Source organism: Camelina sativa, chromosome 6, assembly GCF_000633955.1.
Source record: "Camelina sativa cultivar DH55 chromosome 6, Cs, whole genome shotgun sequence".
NCBI lineage: Eukaryota > Viridiplantae > Streptophyta > Magnoliopsida > Brassicales > Brassicaceae > Camelina > Camelina sativa.
This window is the reverse complement of record NC_025690.1, coordinates 26,242,596-26,265,770: the sequence shown is the minus strand read 5'-3', so window position 1 is coordinate 26,265,770 and position 23,175 is coordinate 26,242,596. Positions and strand designations below refer to the sequence as shown.

The 23,175-nt window shown below is 37.4% G+C and overlaps 6 protein-coding genes across 7 annotated transcripts in view; 3 read left to right on the top strand and 3 right to left on the bottom strand.

The window, feature by feature from the left end:
* LOC104793763 (ribonucleoside-diphosphate reductase large subunit-like) lies at positions 4,391-10,912 on the bottom strand. 2 transcript variants are annotated; one of them, XM_010520185.2, is made up of 18 exons: positions 10,837-10,912; positions 9,283-9,615; positions 9,141-9,202; positions 8,963-9,050; positions 8,597-8,860; positions 8,362-8,527; positions 8,192-8,268; positions 7,966-8,127; positions 7,793-7,885; positions 7,549-7,698; positions 7,369-7,455; positions 7,099-7,263; positions 6,895-7,014; positions 6,591-6,793; positions 6,368-6,517; positions 6,121-6,268; positions 5,992-6,039; positions 4,391-5,868 (listed from the first exon to the last, which is right to left on the bottom strand). In XM_010520185.2, the coding sequence occupies exons 2-18, from the start codon at positions 9,496-9,498 to the stop codon at positions 4,669-4,671; spliced, it is 3,399 nt and encodes a 1,132-aa protein (XP_010518487.1). In that variant the 5' UTR covers positions 9,499-9,615; positions 10,837-10,912; the 3' UTR covers positions 4,391-4,668. The 2 variants fall into 2 exon arrangements, with proteins under 2 accessions (XP_010518487.1, XP_010518488.1); XM_010520186.2 differs by having other exon boundaries at positions 7,826-7,885.
* On the bottom strand, positions 11,935-14,276 carry LOC104699503 (autophagy-related protein 18a-like; the record flags this gene model as incomplete). The annotated part of the gene is made up of 4 exons (XM_010414807.1): positions 11,935-12,189; positions 12,279-12,405; positions 12,499-12,705; positions 13,406-14,276. Coding segments are annotated over 4 exons (1,296 nt in total), but the record flags the coding sequence as incomplete, so codon positions are not given.
* On the top strand, positions 14,639-15,834 carry LOC104793762 (universal stress protein PHOS34-like). Its single transcript, XM_010520184.2, has 4 exons — positions 14,639-14,941; positions 15,024-15,118; positions 15,388-15,509; positions 15,602-15,834. Exons 1-4 carry the CDS (start codon positions 14,758-14,760, stop codon positions 15,687-15,689), a joined length of 489 nt encoding a protein of 162 aa, XP_010518486.1. The 5' UTR covers positions 14,639-14,757; the 3' UTR covers positions 15,690-15,834.
* Positions 16,130-18,417, top strand: LOC104793761. Its single transcript, XM_010520182.2, has 6 exons — positions 16,130-16,560; positions 16,908-17,080; positions 17,219-17,274; positions 17,382-17,410; positions 17,508-17,793; positions 17,882-18,417. Exons 1-6 carry the CDS (start codon positions 16,353-16,355, stop codon positions 18,237-18,239), a joined length of 1,110 nt encoding a protein of 369 aa, XP_010518484.1. The 5' UTR covers positions 16,130-16,352; the 3' UTR covers positions 18,240-18,417.
* On the bottom strand, positions 18,579-19,652 carry LOC104793760 (NADH dehydrogenase [ubiquinone] iron-sulfur protein 5-B). The gene is made up of 2 exons (XM_010520181.2): positions 19,459-19,652; positions 18,579-18,903 (listed from the first exon to the last, which is right to left on the bottom strand). Exons 1-2 carry the CDS (start codon positions 19,606-19,608, stop codon positions 18,802-18,804), a joined length of 252 nt encoding a protein of 83 aa, XP_010518483.1. The 5' UTR covers positions 19,609-19,652; the 3' UTR covers positions 18,579-18,801.
* The window catches only part of LOC104793759 (DExH-box ATP-dependent RNA helicase DExH8-like), a 6,881-nt gene continuing 3,762 nt past the window's right edge, over positions 20,057-23,175 (top strand). Inside the window, exons 1-8 of the mRNA XM_010520180.1 lie at positions 20,057-20,288; positions 20,696-20,873; positions 21,046-21,219; positions 21,391-21,538; positions 21,650-21,958; positions 22,336-22,482; positions 22,551-22,731; positions 23,094-23,170. Of these exons, the coding sequence (XP_010518482.1) occupies positions 20,129-20,288; positions 20,696-20,873; positions 21,046-21,219; positions 21,391-21,538; positions 21,650-21,958; positions 22,336-22,482; positions 22,551-22,731; positions 23,094-23,170 (1,374 nt within the window). The 5' untranslated portion in view covers positions 20,057-20,128. The remainder of the gene's footprint in view (positions 20,289-20,695; positions 20,874-21,045; positions 21,220-21,390; positions 21,539-21,649; positions 21,959-22,335; positions 22,483-22,550; positions 22,732-23,093; positions 23,171-23,175) is intronic.

The window sequence follows — 23,175 nt, the reverse complement described above, 5'->3', positions numbered from 1 at the left end:
AAGCAATTGCAGACACAACAATTGCGATTTTTCGTAGTACATTTCTGTAAAAAAAATGTTTTTATTTGTTTTTTTTTAATTCAAACGGTTGTATTTGTTCATTGTAGAGTTGTGTATTTTTACTATATTTTTTCATCGCAAATTTTCGTTTTAATAGGTGTGTCTATTTAAATAGTCATGCTTTTTTTAACTCTCTTTATATTTGTCTCTTCATCACTAACTGACAAGTTCGTTGAAACAAAATTTTCATTTTATGTTGAGTCTAGATAATTGAATTTATTCTATAATCTAACTAAAATTTTAGAAATAATTATAGCAATAGAGAAATTCTATACAACTTAATATTGAATTTATAGTTGTGTCTATTTATCTTAACTTTCCGTTAAAAAAATATTTTAATATTTAAAAATAATAATAACAATCCGAATAAATAAGAATAACAGTTGCGACTTTTAGTAAGGACACATCCGGAAGTACTTTTAGTAAGTACTTTTTGTAAAAAAATTGGTTTTGTTTGTTCTTTTTTAAAAACTCAAACAATTGTATTTGTTCATTGTAGAGTTGTGTCTTTTCACTATATTTTATTCATATTTTTTCATCACAACTTTTCGTTTTAATAGGTGTATCTATTTAAATAGTCATATCTTTTGAACTCTCTATATATATGTCTCTTCATTAATAACTAAAAAATTATTGTTCGTTGAAACAAATTTTTCATTTTATGTTAAATGTAAATAATTTGAATATTAATATCTAATATTCAATGTTATTCTATAATCTAACTAAAATTTTAGAAATGATTATAGTAATATAGAAATTTAATAAAACTTAATATAGAATTTACAGTTGCGTCTATTTATCATAATTTTTCGTTAAAACTATTTTAATATTTAAAATTTATTTTATTTTGTTCTTAAGAGTTGTGTATTTCAATTTTAAATTTCCGTTGATACTGTTTAACTCATTATCAAATATATTTTTAATTATAGTTATTTAATAGAAAATTACATTAATCATTATAACCATTAGTTCAATATTCTCAGTAATGATCACTTCATCATAATGATTTTTTTAATTGTAGCTCTTTACCATAATTCTTCATAAAAATATCTTATATTTATAATACATTAAACAATATGTTTTGCAAAGTTGCGTTTATTCTACATAATATTTTTTGTTATAAGTTTTCATTTTGATGATTGTGTTTTTAGTAACAATTTATGTATTCAAAATATTCTATTATATTCAAATAATTTCATAATGTATAATTTTAAATTTTAAATTTAAATTAAATTTTTCTAAAATACTTCCCTCGTGACATCGCGATGGGGTCTGAGTCCTAGTATTTTTAAATAATAATTGAAGAATCATTGATAGAGAGAATAGTTAAAGACTAGCAAGACAAAAAGAATTACAAAAAAGTGAACAACCTTGTAATTCTTTTAAATGAACAAGAGTAAAACAATACGGTTGTAATACGAGCACGTTCAGATATGCGAGAATGGTGTCATCAGTTACAAAATTCTGAAAAGCAAATACAAGATGGAGCACAGAGAAGGAGGAAATCATGGACAAGACCACCCTACAACGGAATTACAATCTCTAGCTTTTGATCCTATAACACATCAAACAAAATGTGGATGGATTTTACAAGATCATCATGGAGTTACTCATGGATGGGGATCTACCATTATTGGCTACACATCATCTCCCCTACAGGCAGAAGCAAAAGCTCTAATAGTTGCACTCCAACAAACATGGATTCGGGGATTCAAGTTAGTTATATTTGAAGGAGACAATGATACGCTCACAAAAATGCTGAACAATAAATTATTCGATCAATCTATAGAGAGCATCACTTTCGACATCAAGTTTTGGGCCTCACAGATACAGCTTTGTCAATTTGTTTACTCACCTAGAGATTGTAATTCCGTTGCTCATGTTTTAGCTAAACATGGTTGTACGTTTAACAGTTTTTATTTTGAGCGAGTTACAGCTCCAACTTGGCTTTCAAGCTATTTGTATAATGACTTTCAAAATTCATTAATATAATTCATTTTTGCTGAAAAAAAAAAACAATTATATATGTACCAAGCACGATAACAATTATTTTGTAAAAATACAAAACCAGAATAATAAGAATAAAAACCATATATGACATATACATTTTTAAAAAATAATTGAAAAAAAGAGAGTTTAATTATAGGTGTTGTTGTGGTATACCTATAATTCTAAACTATGTAATCCGTTAACAAATAATATAATACCAGAAATTTTAGTATAAATAAAGACTAGCATGAGTAAAAATACTACAAAGTGAACAACCATTGAGAATACCTTCCTTGCTTTTGTGATTGACAAACTCATATCATACAAAGTTCATGGTTAGCCAAATGTGAGAACTGAAACCAGAACTCTCCTTCCGAAGTGTTTTTCGAGTGGAGGAGTTCACCACCGTTAGAGTTCCGACCTGAACTGAGAGTTTTTGGGTGATAAAGAATGTATATTATTGCTTGAGTGTAAAAGTTTTCGATTCCCAAATACAATGACACCCCTTATGTATTTATACTAGCTAATTACACACAATCAATGTCTAATTAACTCTCTCCGCAAATCTTGCACCCTAATCAATCTGATTAAATGCGGGAATCTTTGACCGGATGCGAACTGCGAGCTGACTCGCTGGGCTCCTCTCCGCGTCCCAGCCTCTTCTTTGGGCTTGATGGGCCGTCCAACGCTACGTCCTTGGCCCGCCTAGCATATCTGGCCTAGGCCCTTTGCCTGTTATCCGAAATGACCAATCGTGGGTACAACACCATGCAATATTCCAAATCGTAATTTGGATCATCCTTTTTTTAATGAGTAAATATACATAACTCGATAAATTGTAATATTTGAACATAAGTCAATTAACTGTCAAAACAGCCTTTATATTTACAAATCATTAATTAGAACTAGGTTTTCTTTTAGACCAAAACATAACGTAACTAGAAAAAGCGAAATTGTCCTACAAAATACTTATTTTTTATAAAGACAACTGGCTGATCTGATCATCAGAGGAACATAACAAAACTCAATTGTGAGATGTATTGTTTAAGTATCCGTAGTAGCACATGACAAAGAAATGGATCAACATGGGTTATGGCTGCTGTTTAGCTATGTAAGTGTAGTATGGATCATTATCCATACAGAGGGCGGTTTGTATGGGAAAACAGCAGATAAAAGAGTCCAGAAAACATTAATCAGAACAAAAGACTCATTGGAATCTAACAAGACTCCAAAATGTGTACGTATGATCAAAAACAAACATTGAAGTGATTCACTAGTCGCTCAAGAGCAAAACTGGAATAGACTGATGATTGCAGGTTATGCACAGTGTCTCGATAAGCATCGGATGCAAACAGAGAGTTCAGGGTTGTTATGACTTAAAAGTATAGTGCAAAAAAGGTCATCGCAGGGTCAGTGAACAACTGAAGGGTATCCACAACGAAGAAGTATCAGGCTGGTTTCTCATCAAAACGAAAGAGCAAAAACTGAACAAGGTGATGAGATTGCTTGATGATGATTAAGATATTTTTGGGGGCAGTTGCTGGTCTTATAGAGTCTAACAAGACTCTAAAGTTTGGACTTAACTAAAAAACATTCTAGTGATTCAGGAGTCGCTTAAGAGCAAAACTGGAAGAACTAATTGCAGGTGTCTCAAGAAGCATCGATGCAAATGGGTTGTTGTGACTTAACCTTGAAAAGTATGTATGGCATTCCTGTTTCTAGCTGGGATGTCATGAAAAAGGTCCGCCTCAAAAACTTTCTTGGCCTTTTCCAAGTTATGTTGTTTAGTATACATATACGTTATTAAGATTGTAAATTATGATTCTCCTATCATCTTTCTTTTATTTCATTTACAAATTGTTTTAAATCATCATATAATACATATGATAAATAAATTATGTTGTTTCAAATTGTTGGTCTGCATATGTTATCATTTGAATTTTTAAAAGCGAAAATATATTACTCAATCTATGAAGAAATATATATATTTTAATGTTCCACATCGACGGAATAGTAAAACAAAATTTATGTCGTTGATAAATTAATAAATTTTATTTGCTCACAATTAGAATATAATAATTAATGCTTCTAAATATTTCATAAAATAATGATGCAAATACAACGAACAATATAAAATGTAATATAAATCAAACACATTTAAATACTATAATATTCTAAAATAATTAGTATTTAAAAAGATGTATGTATATTTACCAAACAATTGCAGTATTAAAAGTAAAACAAAAGTAACGGAAATTTTTATTATTATATTATAATTTTTGAAAAAAATGTTGATCATGCTTTATATAGCAGGATATAAATATCGGATACCTTAACTATACAGTACTAGTTTCATAAACCCAGATTTTAATGTTATAAAAAATTCGAAGATTTTCATCGCTAGTGTATCACAATTAAAGAAATAAATATGGTGAACACAAATAAAATCTGGAATCGTATTTATATTTGTTTCATAACTTTTTCCCTATATTTCTACTACGCTACATACTACTCTACACCAAGCTCTAAAAAGCAATATAATTGGTGCCACTACTTTATGTCATACTTCACCCTTTGATTCCTCTGTTCCATCTCCAGCGGTCTCAGTATTTTTTTTTATTACTCATCATGATCCCTCTCGCTCCCTTTATTCTCAATGTCACACCTTTTACTTATAGGATACTTGAGAGCATCAGCCTTCCTCCATAGCTGCAAGTAGTTCTTAATAAAACAAAGACCTATTCCTATCACAGCGACAACCCACTGTGGTATCTTTTGCTGACCCATCATCAAGCCAAAGCCAGCGAAAAGATAACCATCGCACACTTGAAAATCCTCATCAACTTCATACAAGTAATCGAAAGCAATTAATAAGATGGCAAATGTGAGTGAAGCTTGACTCAGAAAACTATCCTGATCGAGAGTAACCGAAGATCCCAACGAGTTGAAGGCGTAATTGCACCCAAACGACCCAATGGATTTACAGATGGCGTAACTGTGTGTGTTGTTCAGACGCCTCTGAAGACGTAGCCGTGGGAGGGGAAAGAGTAGAAGGGTACATACGACGAAAGTGATGACCGGGACCCAAAGCTTTTTAATTGGGAGAGAGGCGAAGAACGTTGAGCGGAGGAAGAGGCAGACGGTGGCAAAGTAGGATATGACGGCAACTGTTCTGGCCTTCCCCATATTGTCAGCGGTGAGACTGTCATCATCTCCATCTCCGTCTTCAAGCTGACTCCCTCCATGACATTTCCATAATTGACGGAAGTTTTTCAAGAAGCAGAGTACTGAACCAACACAAATAACAACGAATTGGGGGATGGTATTTTCCTCCGTCATCAAACCAAAACCCGCAAATAAGATACCATCACACAGACCGACATGTTCATTAGTGTCGTAGATATGATCCATGGCGATGAGATAGAAGAGGAAGAACAGAGACGTGTTCATCAAGAACATGTCACTCTCCATCTTGATAGATGAGCCTAGCCAATTAAAGAAGTAGTAGCAAGCGAAAGAACCAACCGACTTACACAAAGCCCAACGGTGTATACCATTGAAGCGGTTCTCAAGATTCAGACGAGGGAGTGGGAAAAGTGGGACGAAGCACACTGAGAAGAAGGCGAGCGGAATCAGTTTCTTTGTTGACGTAAGAGAAATGTAATAGGATGAGCAGTAGAAGGAGATAATGGTGGCGAAGTACGATACAACGGCAAGGGTTCTTGGTGTGGGAAGATGCTTGTTCTTCCATGAGGAAGAAGATGAATAGATCGGCGCCGTTGTAGACGAATTGATCGCCGCCATCGCAGGATTTACTTTCTGCAAGCACATGACAAAGAAATGGATCAAAATTGGTTATGGCTGCTGTTTAGCTATGTAAGTGTAGTATGGATCATTATAGTGAAAAACAGGTCATCGCAGGGTCTGATGCGGTTTATTTACCTTGATCGCAGGGTCAGTCATCAGGCAGTGCATCCCAGTTTTCAGACCCTGTTGAAACTCAATAGTTTGCACATATAACTCTTTTGAAACTCAATAGTTTTAGGAAATGTTTTAAAGTAAAGATCATACCTTACGCCAAACATAGAAGTGTAAGGAACTGAGCTTTCGGTGGGTAGGTTCTTCCAAGCGTATATTTAAGCTCTGGCTTTGATCTATGTAGCATCCACGATCAGTAGCCATGTCAACCACGGTTTTTTGTTTAATCTCCCATGCAGTTCTGTGTTAAAATTGTAAGAAAGTCAAATCCGAGATTCACTGCTGGACATGGTAGTGGGTGAAGAAAAGTATATAAAAAAAATGAATAAAGAACCTTTACCTGTAGATAGCTTTCAAGTCATCAGGTATCTCAGGGACATTACATATCGAACCATTCTCAATAATGACCTTCTCTTTCAGTGTTGGAGTCCAAAGACCCATTTCAGTCAAATCATGAAGAAGATGCTTATTTACAAGTATGAATTCCCCACTGAACAAACACAAGGAAATGCAATGAGTAAACCAGTGTGTGGGGGAATACTAGAAATAATTTAATCACATACCTCAATCCTCTGCGGCTGTAGATGTTTGATGCATATGGCTCGAAAGATTCATTGTTCCCGAGAATCTGACTGGTTGAAGCAGTTGGCATCAGTGATACTAAAAGAGAGTTCCTCACTCCATTCTTTGATATCATGTCCCTAAGAAAATCCCAGTCCCAGCGGTTTGATGGAGTCACATTCCACATGTCAGGTTGAAGAATCCCCTATAAGAATCATCGGATATAGTCAAGCACACGATCTACAATCCGAAATTACAAAGTTCACTCACAAGATATTTGATATAATTGCAGGATGAGATGCATACCTTGCTCATGGGACTTCCTTTGTATGTCTCATACGCATTATATCTTGCAGCAAGGTCTGAAGATGCATTGAGTGCATGGTAGTATATGGTTTCGAATATATCCATATTTAGTTGTTTGGCCTGAGTAACAACAAATCAAACTGCTCAGAACAGAGAGAAAACAAAAACTTTCCCCAAGGTTGGTCATTACACAAAGAAGTCTACCTGTAGAGAGTCAAATGGCATTCCAAGTAGGACAAATGCATCTGCAAGACCTTGTACACCAATACAAATAGGTCTATGACGCATGTTTGAAGTTTTTGCAGTCTCCACAGGATAGTTGGTTCTGTCTATTATCCTATCGAGATCATTAGTAACAGTAGCAGTTACCTGGCCACACAAAAGTTAAATAAAAAAAAGGTTCCAGATATATACATTTGTTGAGATTCAGATTTCTTGTCAAACAAGGCAAGTGTTTAGTATGCTATATCTGACCTCGGCTAGCTTGTCAAAATCAAAGTAACGACTCCTTGAGCGCAGACTGCCAGCAAGCATAGATGGATGAGACTCCAATGGGATGTCCTGTTGTGAGAAGAATATTGTTAAGAGCTATACTCTCGAGTGATGAAGAAAAAAATTAAATTTAGAGAACCGACAAACCAATTTCTAACTCACTTTCTCCCTAACAAATCTGGGCAAAGCAATCGACGCAATATTGCAAACAGCAGTTTCTGTTGGACTAGTGTACTCAATAACTCCAGTACATAAACTGGAGGAGTTTATGGTACCAAGATTTTGCTGATTGCTTTTTCTGTTGCATGAATCCTACAAAAGAGTATCAAATTCAACAGTAATCATGAACCAGTGGGTTATATTATATGACTAAAAAAAAGCTACAGAAATATGAATGTTACTTAACCTTGAAAAGCATGTATGGCATTCCTGTTTCTACCTGAGATGTCAAGATGTCAAAATAAAGGTCCAACGCCTCAAAAACCTTCTTGGCCTTTCCCTAATACAAGTTATGTTCGTTCAACTTACATTATAAGAGAAGCAGTATATATAGATGGGATGAAATAGCTAGGGACTCACCTCTCTTTCATACTTTGTGTAAAGTCTCTCAAAATCTAGGCCCCAGCAATCAGCCAATCCTGGAGCTTCATTAGGACAAAACAGTGACCACTTCCCATCACTCTTGACTCTCTCCATGAAAAGATCTGGAATCCAGAGAGCTCTAGCCATATGCTCCTCCACCTGCATTGCAAAATTTAAAACTTGAAAAAACTACACATCTCTATCTTGGTATGATGTACTGTACCTTTCCGTGGTTCTTCTGGAGCTTTATAAACTCAAAGATGTCAGCATGCCATGGCTCCATGTATACAACAAAGGGTCCTTCACAATATATACATGAGAGAGATCATCATATATACTAGACAAAAATGATATCGCCTAAGTAGCAAAGCTAAGATTTACCATTCCTCTTACCTCCTCCTTGAGCAACATCATCCAGAATTGGAACAATGCCATTTGTGACCCGAATGTTATGAACTGAAACACTAATACTGCCAGTAGATTTGCTTACAGCAGCACACTTTTGGAGTGTGGCCTCGATGCTATCATCTTTCATGCAGATAAGAAAGCTGCTACTTAACTGCCAATTCAATTTATTTTTCAATAAATAACCATGAGCAAATAAAACGTCTTAATTAATTTTATTTACTTGAGGCTTTGGAGTTCCTGCATGGATGAGAGTAGGAGACGCATGAGTGAACAATCTCTGAGACAGCAAATGGTAACTTTTTATTGCGGAATCAATATCTTCCATGTGGATGCCAACAGCAACCCTCATGAGCATGTGTTGAGGCCTTTCAACAACTTTCCCATTGACTTTCAAGAGATACAACCTCTCAAGCGTTTTAAACCCGAAGTAATCATAATCAAAATCACGGTCATATATGATTTCACTATCCAGACGAGCAGCGTTCTGAGAAAACAAAGAAACACATTATTCCTAGGAAATTTTACCATGTACATGACACCAATTAAGAAACATATATATAGCCTTTTTTCTTTAAAAAAACCTTACCTCCATAACTATCCTAGATACATGCTCATCTATTAGAGAAGCCTTGAGTCCAGATGTCTCATCGACACGGTGGTATATTTCTGCAACCCTGAAATTATAAACTCAAATAATGAATGATACACACACTCACGCAAAGCAAGAAACAAAAAAAAAATTCCAAGCTGAAGAGTAATCTCACGTCTCAGAAAATGAATTCTTAGTGTTCTTGTGAAGATTTGAGACAGCAATCCTAGCAGCAAGCTGAAAACAAACAAAAAAAAAAGGAATGCAAAAATCATACTGTTATTGGCAGAAAAAAAAAGGAAAAATTACTGACGTACGTAGGCATAATGAGGATGGTTGCAAGACATGGAAGCAGCCGCGTCAGCAGCCAATTCGTCGAGTTGAGTCGTGGTGATTCCATTGTAGAAACGAGCAGAGACTTTTTGAGCAACGAGGAGCGGGTTACAATGGTAACTGCAAAGCTTCTTAAGTCGCACTTTAATCTTCTCCAAGTCAAAAGTTTCCACCCATCCATCGCGTTTCACCACGTACATGTTATTATTTAGCAGAGGATTCTGGAGATTAAAGACTTAAGTTTCCTTTGTTTTCCCCTAGGCTCGAGTCGACCTTATCTTTCTAAACAGACTCCTAGGGATATATTTATAAGGGATCTGAAATTAAAACCTATTTATCAGATTAAAATTACATAAAAATTAAATGAATCACTCTATAGTTATCTATAAATAAATAAATAATTTGACGGCTTATTAAATAATTTTAATCATCACGAAAAACTAAAAATAATACTAGTATATATTTTAAAATACTAATATTCTTTGATTTTTTTAACACCAAAAAGAAATTGAGTAAATTTGGAAAAAATGCCTTGTTTTTGAGTTTGCATAATCGTTTACCATGCGATTCTTTTCTAGAAAAAGACTTGAATAGTTTGGAGTTTTGGAAAAATTATTTGACTTTATATAGGCATAATAATAGATATTAAAATATAAACTTTATAATATCTTTTAAAATTATCTTGTAAATTTCAATATAATTTATTTAACAAACTCTCATTATCTTAAAAGAATATCTAATGATTAAATATCTTTTTAGGATTTTGTTCATTTATCCTCTAAATTTTGAATTTAACTAGTTTTGGTTTAATAAAATATAAAGCTTTTAAATTAAATCAGGACAAAATTTTCATTTTATATATATGAAAAAAATGTGTAATTTTCAAAACAAAACTCAAAAACAGGGTAGTTTTCACGAGTTCGTAATCTAAACACATACACATTTCATTCACATCCAATTCAATTGCAAATGTGATTTTCACGAGTTCTAGTAACACATTTAATTCCGTCTATATAAAATTATAAACACACAAGGGCATATATAAAAACCCATTTAATTTCCTTTCGATCCATTTAGATCCACTTAATTATTATTATTATTTATCTACAATCGTGTTTTCGTCAAAATTATAGAATCACATTTTAATACCATAATTGTAGAATCGCGTTTTAATACCATAATTTATCTCTAATTGTAGAGTTTTCTAGCAAGAATTGCGAAATCGTGTTTTCCTGCCAAAAATATAAAATTGTATAATTCTCTCACCATACACACGAAATCGTTTTGTGCCAAAATTGTGGAATTGTTTTACTCCACCCAACTTATCAACATGGACCAAAAGGAACGATGAAAGTGAAACAAAATTAAATCAAACTGCAGCTGCTACAGCAGCAGTATTAGTATAATCGTACTATGAAACTACCAACTACTATTTTACCAAAATATGTATAAAGCTTATGATCAAATTCCAAATAGCAAGGTCTAACGCATGAAATCAAAAAACAGCAGAGTGAAGGGAGAGAAAGGGAGAAACGTACCCTGAGAGAAGTAGTGTTCCTGACTTAAGGCAGTGATCAGTGTGGGTGGGGGAGTCGTTCAGTGGCATTCCTGTTTCTAGCTGGGATGTCATGAATAAGGTCCTGCGCCTCAAAAACTTTCTTGACCTTTCCCTAATATAAGTTATGTTGTTCAACTTACATAAGAAGAAGCAGTTATATATACATGGGATGAAATAGCTAGGGACTCACCTCTCTTTCATACTTTGTGTACAGTCTCTCAAAATCTAGGCCCCAGCAATCAGCCAAACTTGGAGCTTCATCAGGACAGAACAGTGACCACCTGCCCATCACTCCTGACTCTCTCCACGAAAAGAGCTGAAATCCTGAGAGCTCTAGCCATGTGCTCCTCCACCTGCACAGTAAAAGTTATAACCTACACATCTGTATCCTGGTATGACTGTACTACACTACTACTGTACGTTTCCGTGGTTCTTCTGGAGCTTTCTAAACTCAAAGATGTCAGCATGCCATGGTTCCATGTATACAACAAAGGGTCCTTCACAATATATACATGAGAAATATCATCATATACTAGACAAAAATGATATCGCCAAAGTAGCAAAGCTAAGATTTATCATTCCTCTTACCTCCTTCTTGAGCAACATCATCCAGTATTGGAACAATGCCATTTGTGACCCGAATGTTATGAACTGAAACACCAATACTGCCTTCAGATTTGCTTACAACAGCACACTTTTGGAGTGTGGCCTTGATGCTATCATCTTTCATGCAGATAAGAAAGCTCCTAGTAAATAATAATACTAATAGGACAATTAGAGTGAGTTTGTGTAACCCCACACCTTTTGACCCTCTTCTCAATTCAATCAATATTTATCTAACACAAGAATTCTTCGTTCATCCGATTTTGCATTCAACTTCCAGTTTAATCCTATTTTACCTCTCTATTATGCTTTCTTAAGATATTTCAGACATGTGTTCCAACTTTCCAATACCTTTATGTTTTGTTTTCTACATTGGAGGAGGGATCAAATAAAGGTGGCTGATATTTTTTGCAGAAAAAGACAAGGGATTGAATTTTTGTAAGGAAAGCAAATTAGTTATTATATTCTTAAGCTGTTGAGATCGAAAGTAAATTTAATTTAATCAATAAGTGTGATTAGTGGTTGACCATTTACATACATACATCTACCCTCTTGCTGCTTCGAGATTTAACCATTCCATACCTAAACCGGCTACCACATACGTTAACCTGAGAGACACAACAAGAATGATCATGTCTTTCAGAAAACAGAAGCGGGCTTCACACAGTTGTGATGCTCTAGCTGATACATCTCTCCACCGTGCACTGGATCATACTTGCATTTGTAGAAGCTGCAACAACAAAAATAATCAACACCCCAACAAGTCAAACGAATTGCTGATCCGAGTTGGATAAAGGTTTGGTTTTCGTTCGCTTTTACCTTCCATCCATCCCAATAATCACCACAGTGTTCTTCTCGTGTCCGAAAGCCACTACGTATTGAGTTCCTTCAACCAACCTGAATTGAGCCACTGACCACTCCGAGCTGAAATACTTTGGCAACACACCTATATATGTGGGGAAATAGCAAGGTTTCATGATGATGAGGATGACGTCTCAAAATGCTACCAACAAACTCGTTTGGGGTTTAGGGTATGTACCTCTAAGTAATGATAGAGATGTTGACGGTGACCAAGCAGGGTGAGTTGCATCAGGTGCCATTCGGGATGTGACCTTCACTTGAGATCCGGAGTTCGTTTTCAGACCGAAAACATGAACAGTTCCTTTGTCACTTGAGACAGCTAACCATTGGGCATTTGACGAGAAGGCCAAACTATAAATCTCAGCTCTATCTGCACCTCTTCTAAAACCTGCATACATCACAGCAAACTGTTATCATCTCCAAACTAAGAGAGACGGCTGAGAAACTAGTGGATTTATTACAAGCTAGACGAATCAAATAAATGAGGAATGTTAGATGGAATGCTACACATTTTCTTATGAGAACTGCCCATGCGAAAAAAGGGTGACTACAGTCAAAATAAATATGCAAGTTTTAAAGAGAGACAGTAAACTCTATGGGGAAAAACAACAGGGTTGCTTAGTCACAGATAGTAAGTAGTAAATACATAAGACTCTTGGCGAGTGATGATTCATTAACGATCTATAAAGTTTTCATATCATTGACATCACTCAGCCTCAGGATTATATTCATAGTAACATCTAAATGGGAGGCTTTGAGGTTAAAAGTGGTGCAGATAGAGCTGCTGAGATCTATAGTTTGGCAAAAATCAACAGATAACAGTGAAGAACGCTATAATGTGCCGAATACAAACAGGTTCAAATACGAACTCAAAATTAGTTGTGTTTAGGAAATCATCACACTGCACTCTACAGAACAGATTCTTCTTAAAATCAGAAAATCTTAGTTAAAAGGGTTTGCTTAGCCTACTAAACAGCTAAATAGAGCAAGGTTCTTAGAGTGCAGTGAGCTACGGTATTGGTAGGTAGTATTAGAATTTCACAAATTGAAATGCAAAAGGCCAAGGCTTTCAGGTGAAAAGAGTACCTCCTGCAACAAGGTGGCATCAGCAGTATTGAAGACCCGAAGGAGAGTACCCTTGGAACTAGCGGTAGCCAAAAAGTGGCCGTCCTGAGTGAGGGCAAAGCAAGCAATGCTGGAGTCATGAGCCATGATGAACTTAGTCGTCTTATAAGGCGAGTAATGCTCGAGGCGAACTTGGCGCTTTTGCAAACCTGGGCAAACCAAGAGCATGGAAGCAGCTCCCTGAGAAACAGAGCACAGACCCTTGGGGTTTGCAGTGGTCTCGATCTGGTGCAACAGCTTGAGGTCGGCGAAGTTGTAGACAAAAACCTTGAGGTCGAGAACGACAACAACCCGATCCCTCCGAAGGCGAACAGAACGAACATGAGACCTGAAAGAGAGTTCTCCGATGCATCGGTTGAGGTGATCATCCCAAATCATGACCTTATTTGGAGGATACTGACCACCAACCAAAGCCAATATGTTGCTTCTGAAAAGCATCTCCACAACGGAAACACCACCACCGCCACGATCATCAAAATCACGCCGGAAAATCTCGGTGAAGGGATCACAATTGAAGACACGGAAGCCGGAATCGGTGCCGACGGCGAAGCAACCGTGGTCCTGGTTAAAGGAGAGGTGGAGCAAGGAAGAAGGTGATGAAGTGGGATTGGAATCCTCAGAGGGCAGAGGCAAGGAGGAGAAAGAAGCATCAGAAGAGGTGGGAGTCGGGTCCGGTGGCCAAGGGGAGGCGGAGACGGTGGCCGTGGACTCTATGATGAAGATCCCTGGTGGAGATATAGAGAGGGTTTTGTCGCTTTTGCTTTCCGACGGCCGTCCGTGCGTGATTTCTTTTTTTTTTTTTTTACCCAAACTGAAAACAATAATAATACTTTTTTACCCTACTACACAACTTAAAACAGTTAAACCAAACCCCAAGTTAATTAATACGACTAGCCTATGAAACTTCAATTATTTCACAACTAGACCATTATTGTCATCAGATTACTATATCCTTAAGTAATAAAAATAGGATAACAAATTGTATATAATTTGAGTGGGTCTTTTATTTCAAATCTGTGGGTATTATTTGCAAGTAATAAAACTTTGGGTAGTGGTGGCAAAGCAGCAGAAAATATTCGATTCTTTTTTGCAATATACACTAATGAAAGGGGGCCCGGGAGCATAAAGTAGCTAGGAAGGAGGACCTACCACGTCATCAAATCAAAGTATCGTATTCCTCTTCTTCTTTTCTTTTTTAGTATTTTTTTTTTTGTTCTCAGCTGCAAAACATTGGAGGATTCGTCGCTAGTCTCTAGGCTTTTCTCGAGGTCACTACAGCAATCAAACAAACAAGAGCGCGTGTAGGATCATCATGGCAACCGGAGATGAGAAATCGGTGATGGTAGTGGGAGTCGACGACAGCGAGCAGAGCATTTACGCCTTGGAGTGGACGCTCGATCGCTTCTTCGTTCCTTACGCTCCCAATTACCCCTTCAAGCTCTTCATCGTCCACGCCAAACCTAACGCCGTCTCTGCCGTTGGTCTCGCTGGTCCCGGTACGCCTCTTTAATAATATTTCTTCGTTCCTTCTCTTTTATAATTTCGGCATGACATATCAATATATATTTGGTTAATTAGGAACTGCGGAGGTTGTGCCTTATGTTGATGCCGATTTGAAGCACACGGCTGCTAAGGTTGTCGACAAAGCCAAATCAATCTGTCAGTCCAAATCGGTACGCTCTCTCTTCTTGATGACTCTCTCTTATCTTGATTGTTAGCTAGTGAATTTTTGGTCCTTGTAGTGGATTTCTTGGACTAATTATCATCTTCTCACATATATTGATGATATGTATAATTGGACTGTCTTATAAAGATTCTGAGGTTTCTTGGTAATGTCAACCTCTACAAGAACATTCGAAAGCTTCAATGAAGCTCACTACTAGAGTACTAGTACTAGGCTTCTTTTATGAGTTTCTGAATCGTTATAGGGTTTGGTGTGCAGGTTCATGGGGTGGTGATCGAAGTATTCGAAGGCGATGCAAGGAATATCCTATGCGAAGTTGTAGATAAACACCATGCTTCTATTCTTGTTGTGGGCAGCCATGGATATGGAGCTATCAAGAGGTAATACATATATATAATTTCTCAGCCTTAATTAATTAATTACTTGTTATATAGCCTTAAATCATCAAACATAATGGTCTTGGTTGGGGCAGGGCGGTACTCGGGAGCACGAGCGACTACTGCGCTCATCACGCTCATTGCTCGGTCATGATCGTGAAGAAGCCTAAGATCAAGGCTTGAAAAGCCCGTTCTTTTCTTTATCAGTCAAAGCAAAGTCTCTAAATTCAGAATTACAATTGCAATAAATAATCCTGTAGCAGCTTGATGTAAAACAATTCAAGACAATATCAGTATTTGTGTGTTTATTACATACAATATTATGTTATTTTTTTCTGGTAGATTACCGTTCAATAATTACCAAAAAAAAGAAAACGTACATGGCTGCAAATCGGTGAGGAAAACACAGAGAGATTAGAGAAGAAAACAATTGAACTAAAGAGAAAGAAGAAATTGGTTTTTAAAAGTGAACAAATTAGTTTGGTTATTGGATGAATGTTGTTGGTTTCATCAGATGAATGGGATGGTTGGATAAAATATGATATATCTGAAATCTGAATAAACTAATTTAATAAAATTATCCACACACACAGTAAGAGAAAAAGAAAAAAAGGAAACGGGGGAGAGTCCAAACTCCAATGTCATTGTTGTCCGGTTTTGAACCACGTCATCTTTTAAAACAGGTCGGACGAGAAAGCAAAGGATAGATTTGTAAGAAGACCCCATCGGCGAGAAAGAGAGAGAGAGAGAGAGAGAGAAGGAGAATGATTTCTCAATTGATTTTTGTTTGACATTTTTTTTTTCTCTTGAGAACGAGATTTTCGGATTTGGGTTACTGGTGGAGCTATGGCCGGAGCTACAGATTTGTGTTGCGGTGATGATCGCAGAATTGGTGACCAATCGGAGGGTGGATGTGGCCCTGGAAAACGCGGGAACGATGAGGATGGTTCTCCAACTCCTGTCGAAGTCTCATGCTCGATTTGCCTCGAATTGGTGCTCGACGATGGTACCAGATCCAAGGCTAAACTCCAATGTGGTCACCTTTTCCATTTGGGTATTTACTTTTCCCCTCCTCCACCTCTCATGCCTGATGATCTGATGAATCCATGGTTGCTTAGCTATTCTTGTTAGGATCTTTTGTTTAATTCTCTCTAAAATGCTTGATTTTGACGATAACCCGTCGTCGTTAAACCATCTAATGCTTGATTTTTGGATTCCAAAAGTATTTAAAAAGCTCTCTCCCCTTGCTCTGATTTGATGATCCCGTAATATGATGTCTATATCGAGTTCTGACAATTGTGTTTAGTATCATCTTGTGAACCGCTTTCTTCTCTTCTTAGAGATGTAATTTTGTGTGTTTTGTGGGCTGCTGAATTTTGCTTGCTACTTGCTTTTTTGAAGATTGCATTGGATCTGCTTTTAACATGAAAGGAGCCATGCAATGCCCTAACTGTCGTCATGTCGAAAAGGGTCAGTGGTTGTATGCTAATGGCTCTACTCGCCCGCTTCCTGACTTTTCCTTCGAAGATTGGATCCCCGAAGAAGACTTGTATGGTTTAACTTATCCCGAAATGGTATTATTATCCTCACTCCTTCCTGCAGCGATTATGTTTTCTTTTCGTGTACTTGACAACTGTGCTTTATCTCATGCAATCCATTGTTGATTCTTTCGACTATGTGAGATCGTTTACCCTAAAGTTGTGTGTTTGCAGCAATATCGGGTCCATTGGTGCCCGTTTGGTGAACTCGCTCAAGCAGGTTCTTTCGAGTAAGCCTACACCTTCCCATGATATTTTTTTATGTTACCTCTGTTTGCTATGTTAAGGCAAATATAATGTTAGCTTCATTTGACATTTTTTTTGCTGTGTGTTTCAGGGAACTGGAACCTGCTACCACTACAACATGTAAGTCAGTCAACGCCGATTGATCTCTCTATATGATCACTTTCATTATGTCTAGGAAACTGTTGATAATATCAGAAAGCATTTCTCTGTCCTTTAGACCATAATGATTTCCATGGACACCACGCCGCTGCTGTCAATCATTCGTATCTTGCTTACGTTGGACCGGGACCGAGAACTAGCGAGAACAACAACACTGATGATCATCCCTCCTGGATCAGCCACCCTAACGATCACTTTCACCAGCTTGCTGTTGCTCCCCAGTATCATCATCATCATCATTCCCCATCGTTTTCTCTACCCGGTGCTCATGTCGTTGATGGTGAAAATGACTCTTCAGCAGCACGTGGCATATCTTATCCACACCCATTTCTTTTTAGTCACCGGTTAGTTATTTTGAACTCCATATTGCTCTCAGACCTTTTTGCAGAGTGGTTTACAATATATTTTTTTTGGTTGATTTTGGCAATGTAGGTCTAATCAAAGAACCTCACCAGCAATTAACAGTCACCAAGGAAGCAGCAACCAAATGCGCGAACACCTTCATACACAACATCATCATGTTTTTAATCATCCGAGGCAACATCATACCAATGGTCCCACTCTCGCATCGCCTCTCATCTCTGTGTCAAGAAGGGGATTACCACCACCACCGCCACCGATGCAGGATCAGAACGTTGGATTCTTTGTTTATCCACCACCAAGCTCATCAGGTGGACACCTTGAACCAGAAACCGATCAATTTCATGGTTGGGAGAGAGACTGGTTTCCACATTTCCCTGTCCCTTCGAATCACCGCGCAGTCTCTAGCTTATGGCCGAGACACTACTGAGATCAGAAGTTGTGGGTCTGAAATCTGAAGTCGCCTGGAAGAATTCTATCAGGCTTATGAACAATGTATAAAAGAAAACTGGGGACTTGTTTGATGGATCAAAAACTTGTTTATGATGTAACTATAACTGGTTTCCAATGTACATTGTGAGCTTTCCAAGAATCGTTGTTGTTACTAATTAATTACACACAAGAATATTGCACGAGGCAAGGTGAACTGCTGAAGAATGTTCCACTTCCCACATAATTGAGGTGAAAAGGGTACATGTCTTAAGCGAGGTGTGTTGCAACTCAAAGTTGTTGAGAATATTAATTTCAAAAAAAAAAAGCAGAACATCAGTGGACAAACTGGAAAACAAACAAAGCGATCTGAGATGTTGTTTGGAAAAACAAGATACAAAATCTTCCCATGAACCTTTAAACATCATTGGATAAGTTGCAAACTGAAAAACAATGAAAGCGTTTTGAGAATCTGTATTGAACAAGATACAAATCTTCCCATGAACCTTATTAATTCTTCTCCGGAATCGAATGAAAAAGCATATATGGATGAGGATCATTGACTAGTGATGGGTATGAGTCCCATCCCCGGCATCTTCACCTTTCCTGGAAGCTGCTCTTAGTTTACGCTGCTCCTCCTTGTATATCCTGTTCCTTCTTTGAAACTGCAACAGGTGCATCATAACACATTATGAACCACCGACCTACTAGTTAAAAATATGCTCACTGCATCTTCATACCAATTTCAGTAGTAGCAACTGTGTTGCTTCTAGTAATACAGTATATTAATAAGAGAGCCGTGTAATTACAGAAACAGTAGCATCAAAAGAGAAGAGATTGGCCTTTATTTTAATTCGAGAAATGACTAATCTCTATATGCATACAGTAGATTTAAACGAAGAAGAAGACAAGCAGCAGAGGATTCTAAGAATCGTAATCTAGAGACTAGTTTGTTACTTACTCATAATAACTCGGAGTTGAGTTGGTAAATTACAGAACAAGAGCAAACAATCCATATGTCAATGAATTAGTAGAATATAAGCATTAAGGAAGCCATGACGAATTTGCAGACGCAGATGCATCTAAAATTCAAAAGAAACTAACTAACTCGTTTCCCAAATGATGGTTCGACCTGATCTAGAATGAAATTTGTCGACCATGGGATCTAGACATAAGAATCAGACTGATCTAGAAACGGAGAAAAAGGAATCGCGGGGTACCTCTTTGGAATGGTGGAGACACTCGAGGTAATCTTCACGGAGAAGAGTACAATCTTTGGGCTCTCTGCAATGAGACATACACTCACTGAAATCCATCCAGAAATCGTAGCATCTCCCTTTGTTTCCTGTGATTCCCCATCCCGACGCCATTTTTGTCCCTCCCAATTTTCCTCTTAGTCCAGAACGAAATGTTTTCGTCAAACTTCAACGCATACGGTTCGTGGTTCGGTTCGGGTGACCCGATCCATCCATCCCCTTAATGGACTTTCAATTAGTGTGGGCTATTATTGGGCGGCCCATTTAGTCTCTTTCTTTTTCTTGTTTTTTCAATTCTTTTTTTCATTGGCGGCATGGCACTTTTTTTCGCCCCCTTCCCTTAGTGGGACCCAGATGATTCGTGGCAAAATCTCCAGTGTGCGTGAAAGCACCGTACACCCGCACACGTTTGACTAGTCAGACTAAACTCAACGAATCAGAATTGAGAGCTCAACGCTTTCTACATAAAATGCTAAGCGTATGCGCGTCGCAGCGGATCAACGCTCCCAGAAAAACCCACTAAAAGCGTCGAGACTCGAGAGACGGAGGTGATTGACAGTACTAGTCATACCAGAGAGACTAGACTAGCCTCTGCTACTAGAGAGAGAGCAGTCGAGTTTTCCGTACGGCAACAATGACGGTTTCTTCACCGACTTCGTCTTCTTCCTCTTCGGAATCTTTACCTCTGCCTTCCTCTAACTTCGCCTCGCTTCCGATTATGGCGATGAAGAAGAGAATCGTCGAGAAAATCCTCGAGAATCGCGTCACTCTCATCGTCGGCGACCCTGGATGCGGTACGTGCCTCCTTTTGCCTTGTTTCTCCTTTTCTACTTCTCTTTATATACTCTGTTCTGTTACCTTCGCTCGGAGACGAGTTTCTCTAGTTATCTGCGTTTCTCTTTGGGTTTTTTTTTTTCTATAGAAATACTCTGTGTGCTCTTAGGGTTTCTTATTTCTTTCTTTTCTTTCTCGTAGGGTTTTTTTTTTTTTTTTTTTTTTTTTTATGTATCAAACAAGATTTTGAATGTTTTGGGTGTTCATTTGATTTGTTTCTGTCTTACGTATAAAATCGGAATTAGTAAAAAAACTAGGGCCATATTTAGCTTCCCTGCGCCTTGAAACTTGTTATTATTGTAAAAACTGGATTTCCTATTCATCTTATCCTGAGTGTGGTTGGTTACTTTGTCCTTGTTTGTTTCAGGGAAGAGTTCACAAGTTCCACAGTTCCTTCTGGAAGCAAACATGGCTCCCATTTTGTGTACACAGCCACGGAGGTTTGCGGTTGTAGCTGTTGCTAAGATGGTTGCTAAGTCTCGCAACTCTGATTTAGGTGGAGAAATTGGTTACCACATTGGCCATTCTAAGATTTTGACCCAAGGGTAACTATATCATTTTCTTCATCTTCTACGTACCCATATTATACAACAGTGCCTCCTCTTATGTTTCTTCTATAGTTTTCCGGATAAATGCAGTCTGATTATATTTTGCTTTTTTTCTTCCCTTATTGATGACTTTTATGCAATTATTCTCTTCTTGTTGCATGCACTGCAGGTCGAAAATTCTCTTCAAAACTGCTGGAGTTCTGTTGGATGAAATGCTAGACAAAGGGTTGAATGCACTCAAGTACAAGGTTATCATTCTTGATGAAGTCCATGAAAGATCTGTGGAGTCCGATCTTGTTCTTGTCTGTGTTAAGCAGTTTCTCATGAAGAACAACGACCTCAGGTTATAACCCTTTTCCTTAACATTATGTACTTCCTTTAAGGTTCTTAAACTGTTCCACGTGCTTTTCTTTGCTGATAGAAGATAAGTCAGTTTTACACTATTCCGATTCAACAGTGTTATTTACCTACAACGTTTGTATTGAGAGGTCACGGTGATGTGATATTTTTACAGGGTGGTCTTGATGTCTGCAACTGCTGATATAACGAGGTACAGAGACTACTTTAAAGAACTCGGCAGGGGTGAACGCGTTGAAGTAGTTGCTATTCCTAGCCCTGACCAAAGAAAAATCTTCCAGAGAAGAGTATTATATCTTGAGCAGGTTATGTTTTTTGAGATTTGGTGCTCTTTATGGGACTATCTGATTAATTTATTCTTTTTTTGACCTCAAGTCTGACTAAGCTAATTAATTGTGACACTGTTCGTGTAGCAGGTTGCAGGATTGCTTGGTGTGAGTACTGATTTGTCAGCTTACTGTCCTGGTCCAAGTCCTTCTTCAGCTGATACTGAAATCAAACCTGAACTGCAGAATCTTATTCATGATCTCATCTTATATATCCATGAAAAGGAACCAGACATTGAGAAGAGTATTTTGGTTTTCCTTCCAACATACTACTCACTTGAGCAGCAATGGTATCAATTGCAACCGTTTCACGCATCTTTTGAGGTTCACATATTGCACCGAAGCATTGACACCGAGAAAGCCTTGGCGGCTATGAAGATATGCAGATCCCGACGCAAGGTTTCTCTTTTAACTTTCCATGTTTCTTCTTCCTTGAGTGATGTGCATTATTTTTGTGTCCTAATGGTGAGAGGAACCCAACTGAAATCTAAATAACTAGAGCATAGATGTTTACAAGTGTAGGGTGTTGAATTGCTTGTGTGTTCAGACATCTTTTTGTTGAGCATATGGGTTAATTGCGCCCGCTGGTGTATTTTTCAGTAGCTGATGAGATGATAAAATTGTACCTTCCATCTCAGCTTCCCTAAATTAGACTTGAGGACTTATCATATTATTGTGGAGACATCAAACTCGTAATGATGCAATGAGTTGCAACTATCTTTTTGTGACTTCATTGATTTCATAGTTATATAAACTTTCCAAATTACTGTTATCAGGTGATATTGGCTACAAATATTGCGGAATCTTCGGTAACAATACCCAAAGTAGCGTATGTCATTGACTCGTGCCGGTCTCTGCAAGTGTTCTGGGATGGACTCAGAAAAAGAGACGCAGTTCAGCTTGTTTGGGTTTCTAGATCTCAGGTATTGCTGGAATTCACCATTTATGGAACAAAAAATGGATGTCCTAACTTTTGTTTCTTTTGTGGAAGGCTGAGCAACGTAGAGGGAGGACAGGTCGAACATGTGATGGTGAAGTGTATCGCCTGGTGCCGAGTGCGTTTTTTAACAAGCTTGAAGAACATGAGCCCCCAGCTATTCTTAAGCTGTCATTGAGACAACAAGTTCTCCATATTTGCTGCACAGAATCCAGAGCCATTAATGACGCAAATGGTAATAATGTTAGAATTGTTTAGACAATTTGTTGACTTCTTTTTAAATAGACGATGTCAAACTTGGGTTAGCTAATAAGGATAGTCAGGTTAGCTAGGTCCTATGCCACTGCATAAGTACCTATCACATAAGTTCCTATTATATGTTCATGTCTGGTGTACTCTGTAGATATGGTTAACAATGAGGTACCTTAGATGAAGCTAATGGTGGGAATATTCATTTCGTTATTCGTAAAGAGTGAGTGCATATTTGCTTTAGAAATACAATAGATAGAATCTAAAAGATAGTATCCAAAATGTTTTTGCGTCTAGCTAATCAGACTCCGTCAGTTGAACTGAGTGTAATTCTTTTCTATATCTTAGCGTTGCTGGCAAAAGCTATGGATCCACCAGAGCCAGATGTCATTGATGATGCATTAAGTATGCTATTAAGCATACGAGCATT